This window comes from Plectropomus leopardus, chromosome 14, assembly GCF_026936395.1.
Source record: "Plectropomus leopardus strain MGB_pleo_1.0 chromosome 14, ASM2693639v1, whole genome shotgun sequence".
Classification (NCBI taxonomy): domain Eukaryota; kingdom Metazoa; phylum Chordata; class Actinopteri; order Perciformes; family Serranidae; genus Plectropomus; species Plectropomus leopardus.
In genome coordinates, this window is record NC_142189.1 from 12195310 (window position 1) to 12201309 (window position 6000).

Consider the following 6000-nt stretch of genomic DNA (forward strand, 5'->3'; position numbering starts at 1 on the left):
ACGTAGCTGTGCAGACACTGTAATTCATCCTGCCTCTGTCCAAATATTTCTTTCCTTTTTACTGTTCAGTTCTTAAGTTGATGATCAGAATGATTAAACTGACTTGGATAACTTTAACAGTGTAAAAAATACAGTAATAATGTGCTGGACTTAATATTTAGAGGTTTGTTTCTTAGCTGTTGGTTGTGGTGCTCTCGCTCAATACTGGACGAGTTTCAGAAATTGTTCCTATTAGTCACTTAGACACAAAAACATGAACAAACAGGGTTCAGGTCTGAAAGCAGAGCAAAGTTTGCCCTTTAAACTATTAGTCAGTTGGCAGATCAACAAAATAGCAATGCCTCGGGTTTTATGAGCAAAACTTCACCAGAACCAACCTCTCAGATGTCTTGAAAATTGCATATTTTCTCCGTCTTATGGTCCAAAATCAAACAAATGTTCACACAGCTTTTGTTATTTTCTGGAATTTATTTTTTTTTTAAATTAGTTTTTACATGAGTTATAAGTTTTACCTCTCTAAAGTGATCAATCTCTATTGTCTGACCTTCAGATTGTGCGAACAGACCTGAAGGAGCTGCGTGACTTCGACCTGGAGGGCGCTCCGTACGGTTACACGCCTTTCTGCGAGAGCCGGAGGGAGATGGACGGTTACCGCTTCTGGAAGTCCGGCTACTGGGCGAGCCACCTCGCCGGACGCAAATACCACATCAGGTATATGCACACTCTGACAGCTCGGCAGAGTTGTAACACTCAAACACACTCACACACACAGGGCACACTCTCACTCTCTTTTTTAATACATTTTTCATACCTTCATGCATATTTCATGTGTTACTGTCGTTTATCCCCTGCAGTGCCCTGTATGTGGTCGACCTGAAGAAGTTCAGGAAAATAGCTGCAGGAGATCGACTCCGAGGACAGTACCAGGGACTCAGCCAAGACCCCAACAGCCTTTCAAACCTCGACCAGGTCTGTCTTTAATTTTTTTATACTGTCTGTCTACATGAGCATTTGGCATCTGATTCTGAAGACTGACACAATTTATTTGTATTATTTTGGCAATACAGCTTACATTACCATCAGCTATTTTTCCAAAGCATTTTTTCAGATTAATTTGATACCAGTCTCCAGCTGCTTCCATTTATTTTTAGTGCTTTATAAAAATCTTAAAACAATCACAGCAAACTGTTTTTGCATTTATTTTTTTGGGTGTGAGAAGGCACTTCATTGAAAACTTTGTGTACAAGGAAACTCTGTAATCTGAGATTTGAAAGTTGAAGGTTAAACAGCAGCTTTGTTTAATGTGAGAAATTACATATTTTATCTGATCCTTTTCACAGTGTTGCTGTTTGCTAATAGTTTTCTCCTCTGCTTATCAAGATTTTGTGATTGCAACACTTTTCACATCTCAGCCTCTGTATTGTCTCTTAATGCACCAACAAGGAGATCTTTTGAAAAAGCCAGACAGAGAGTAGGGTGTGTTTTTTATTTATTTATTTTTTTATTGATTTTTGAATTTTTTGGAATTTTTCTTTTAAAGAGGGGGAGAGAGGGGGGGAGACATGCAGCAATGGGCTGAGACCGGATTTGAACACGCGGCCGCTGTGGCGAGGACACAGCCTCTGTACATGGGGCGCCACTCTATCCACTGAGCCACCAGGCACCCCAATTTTAAAAATTTAATCACTAACAAAAAGAAAAAAAAAACAAAAACATATATACAAAACTAAAAAAAAATCCCATCAACAACAGGAAATAAATAAATTAATAATATGGCACATATTGGTCAGACAGTCAGCCAGGACTGTTAACCCTTTCAAACCTGTGATAATTGCCTTGATTCTTTAAAAATCATGGGAAGGAGGCAAAAAGCAACTTAACAAGAAATGGCCCACAAACTAGCAAGAAATTATTAAAAAGTTACGAGTAAATTACCTGAAATAAGGAAAACAAAAGTGGAAAGTAACTTCAAGAAAGTGCTAAAGGAATTAAATACAATTTTTTTATACTTTAACATAATTTAAATATATAACTACGAAATTATATATATAGTATTCTTGACATTGATTCCATCTTTTTTAAAATATATAATAATCCCCCCAATTTATTTTCAGATAATTTCCTTGTAACTTTTTACTATTTTTTCCAGTTTGTCTGACATTTCTTGCCAAGTTGCTCATTATGTTTTTTCCCTTGTTTTTAAAAGAAATCATACCAGTTTTCTCAGGTTTCAGCTCTTTTGAAGACGTCTGACAGCAGCACAAGAAAACTGAAGTCGCTCCAGGTTTTAAAGGGTTAATCAAGCAGATGCTTTTGTTCTGAAGCCTGTCTGCACATTAAGGATCAACTTTTATTTCATGATTTTAATGGTTTTAAAAAGTTGAATTAAATGAATGTGGCAGCTCTCCCCCACATGTCATTTTGCCTGTTTTTTCAGTTTAAATGCAGAAGTAAAAGTACCGTGCAAAAATGACTCCAGATGTGGAGTTTATATTTATTTATTTATTTACACTTTTTGGGAAAATCTACTGTGCACACCATTTTCTTACATATTGAATCACTGGGATCTCTAATCTAAAGTTGCTCTTTAACATACTCTGTTCTGATTTTATTTTTTTTTTTAAAAAAAGTAGTGACTATTTCCATGAAGTTTTCTTTGTAATCTCTGTTAGTTTTCCCATCCCCTTCAATCACTGGTTTCATTTTCTGTTGTTTCTTTTAGGATCTGCCCAACAACATGATCCACCAGGTGCCAATCAAATCTCTGCCTCAGGAGTGGCTGTGGTGTGAGACCTGGTGTGACGACAGCTCCAAGAGGAGCGCCAAGACGATAGACCTGGTAACAGCAGTTTGTGTGTGTGTGTGTGTGTGTATGTAGACTTCATGGGTTGGATCAGGACAAAACAGAAGACACAGAGGGGTAAATTCAGAAAGAATGGACTGAAGCCGCTGATAGCACCATGAATTGCACATAACCTGCAAATGCTATCTGCCCCATCTCAGGGTTCAATTCAAAAAAAGATAATGCACTCATAACATTGCAGTGCAGTTTGCAGCTGATTGAAATGACACATTTGGCACACTAAAAATGTTGCACCAGAACAGTGGTGGAGAGAAAGAGAAAGTGACAAGGTTTAGAGACACTTCAGGCAATGACGTTAAACATGGCAGAGAGAAACTGTATTTGGGATTTAATATCCTAATCTTTCAGTGCTGTTGGTGCGTTTAAACACACCTTCAGCCTGTAAAAGAAGGCGGCGTACTTTGCGCTTCAGTTGCCACCAACTCTATGATGATGCTTATAATTTCACTGTAATTGCATGTGGCTGTTATTCGTGAAGAATGTTCGTCTTTTTGGATTCTCCGTTCACCTTGGTGCCATGCAGGAAAAACAAAGTTTTCTTCACAAATTCAAGCTAACGCAGTGAAGAACTGATGTACAAATGGTCATTATGCAAGTGAAGTAGTCTTTTGCAGGTGCTTTGGGAATCAAAAAGTTTCTTTTTGTCTTTTGTCTTTGAAGCCGAGCAATCCTTTTCTGAATTTGCAGGACGGTGTCAGAGACCTGTAAAACTCTGCACAGTCCAGCAGTGGGGTTTTCTAAAGAATGCTGTTCCTACTAACAGCCACCAGAGGGCAGACAGGCCAGCTGATAGGAAGTAATTGACTGAGCGCTAAGAATGTGAATGAGTTTGTTTTTGGATCAATCAAGTTATTCTTGTATAAAAGCACAAAGCAACAAAAACTCCAAATCAGCACTTCAGACTGAACCATGAGCAACAAGTGAACTCGACTCGCTCCTAATTTTGGTGAGTTTTGTGTTCACTTCAATCATTTGTGTGTCAAAATTCTCAAAATCACAGGTAGAAAACTTGATCTCAGTTCTTTAAAGATATTTAAAACAAAAAATAAAAATGTTGAAGTGGTAGCACATTATAAATCCTAAAGGACACACTGCTACCATCCCGCAACCCAGTTATCAGTGGTTAAAATATGATCACCAATCTTATATTAGAAAACTCCTCATGAGCAGTTGATACTGTGATGGTTACACTCTTGTAATCTGAGTGCTGTGTCCAAAATGGGAGCAGCTCAAATCTGAGCCTTTGAAATTGTTCCCTTTTGGAAAATGTGAGGCGGACAAGGCATTTAAACACCAATGATCTCTTTAAATGACCCCTTAAACAAAACACAGCCTGTTCTTTTTGCCTGTAGAGAGATCACCAAAGAAAGCACTAATATGGCTCATTTTTCATGCTCTCAGTGTAACAACCCCATGACCAAGGAGCCCAAACTGCAGGCTGCGGTGAGGATTGTGGCGGAGTGGACCGATTATGACCAGGAGATCAAACGCCTGCAGACCAGAGTCCAGGAGAGAGTAAACAACACAAAGAAACAGCAAGGCACAGGTACTGAACACTCAGAACAGACAAAACAAACATCTACTCTGACGTTCATCCACTTGAATAATGTTTCTTTGTCTCTGTGTCAGATGTTCACACAGAGTTGTGAGGATCCTGCGGTGGCTGTGATGAGGCAGTGAACTGGACTCTGTTTAAAGAGTCTGCTTCTTGAAGAGAGGCTCCTCTGCCGGCTCGGGGACTGCAGACAGACTGAAGACAAACCAGTGCGAAATGGTTATGTTTTTGTTTTTTTCATAATGTGTGAAGCGAATTCATGTGGTCAGGTGTAAGAGGTTTTTCTGTGGTGTATGCAAGTGGTGAGAATGTTTTTTTTTTTTTTTTGTGAAGCGAATCGTGGATATACATTTTTTTTGCCGGTATACTTTTATTTCCCCAGTAATAGATGTCAGTCTGTATGTTTGCACTGATTGGGGTTCCTGTTCGGGCTGTGGTTGAAGCACAAAGGGAGGAGGACCCTGAAAAATCTCACTGCTGGTTAATTTAGGTTTTTCATGTCTGACAGACCAAATATGTGATGTTGGGGGGGGATTTCTGCTCACTCAAACTTCAGCTGTTCGGCCTTCTTTTAAATGAGTAAAGGGTTCAGGTGGAGTTACACTTCTATTTTTTAAAAAGTTCATACAATGAACAATCATTGATCATTTGCCAATTCTCACACCTCAACACTAGGGCTAGGCAATGAAGTCAGTATCATGACATTAGGTTTTTCAGGCAGTGCAGAATAAAAGAGAAAATAGTCACACAGGTGTTCAATACAATGGTGGTCCATCATTCATATCTTTTAAAAAAATCAACTTAAAGCTATTGGAGATATTAAATGCCCAACCTAAATTTAGCAACACTTAAAGGGAAACACTCATCATCTAAAATTTGACATTAAAAATTAAGTACAAAATCAGCAGGCTTGATTAACGCCCCAGTTTCTTATGGGATATAGATGTCGCTGTGACTCTCAGGGAAAGGTGTTTGAAGCTTGTATATCTGAATTTCTGTTTCTTGGTAAAATCTACGGATCTGTCATTATCATCCTGTTTCGGCTGCCCGTTTTTGTTAAATAAAAATCCCCAATTAAGAAGTGGTCCCGTGTATTGTCAGTGTTTCTGAACGCCGGGCCAGGAGGAGACGCTACAGGCCTGTCCTCCCGCCAGTCATTATGTGCGACGTAACATCTCCTCAGTACGATGGACGAGTTACCGGCGCTGAACCGGCTCCAGACGGACTATCGGCAGTGTAGCATCATGCTTTTTACAGAGACACGACTAACCCCGCTAACACCGGACACGAACGAAACATTGCACGGCCTCCTTTTTCTGCGGGCGGACAGGACAATGGAGAGCGGTGAGAGGAGAGCAGGAGGGCTGGCCGAGTTTGGTAATGATAGACGGTGCAACTCTGGGCACATTGCGCTCTAGGAACAACTTTGCTGTGAGGACATTGATCTGTTAGAGCCCCCCATCAGGCACCGATAAAAAATGTAGAGGTGCCTAGGCACGAAATCTTAAAAGCCCCCCGCGCCCGTCCACTACATACACACACACACACACACACACACACACACTGTACTGTGATGTTACTG

The 6000-nt window shown here is 39.9% G+C and overlaps 1 protein-coding gene across 2 annotated transcripts in view; it reads left to right on the forward strand.

Annotated features, from left to right (window-relative positions):
- Positions 1-5502, forward strand: part of uggt1 (UDP-glucose glycoprotein glucosyltransferase 1) — a 44616-nt gene extending 39114 nt beyond the window's left edge. For both annotated transcript variants that reach the window (XM_088087496.1, XM_042500678.2), the window contains 5 exons: positions 551-711; positions 855-969; positions 2723-2839; positions 4265-4409; positions 4493-5502. In XM_088087496.1, the coding sequence (XP_087943622.1) occupies positions 551-711; positions 855-969; positions 2723-2839; positions 4265-4409; positions 4493-4512 (558 nt within the window). In that variant the 3' untranslated portion in view covers positions 4513-5502. The remainder of the gene's footprint in view (positions 1-550; positions 712-854; positions 970-2722; positions 2840-4264; positions 4410-4492) is intronic.
- Positions 5503-6000: the final 498 nt, after the last annotated feature.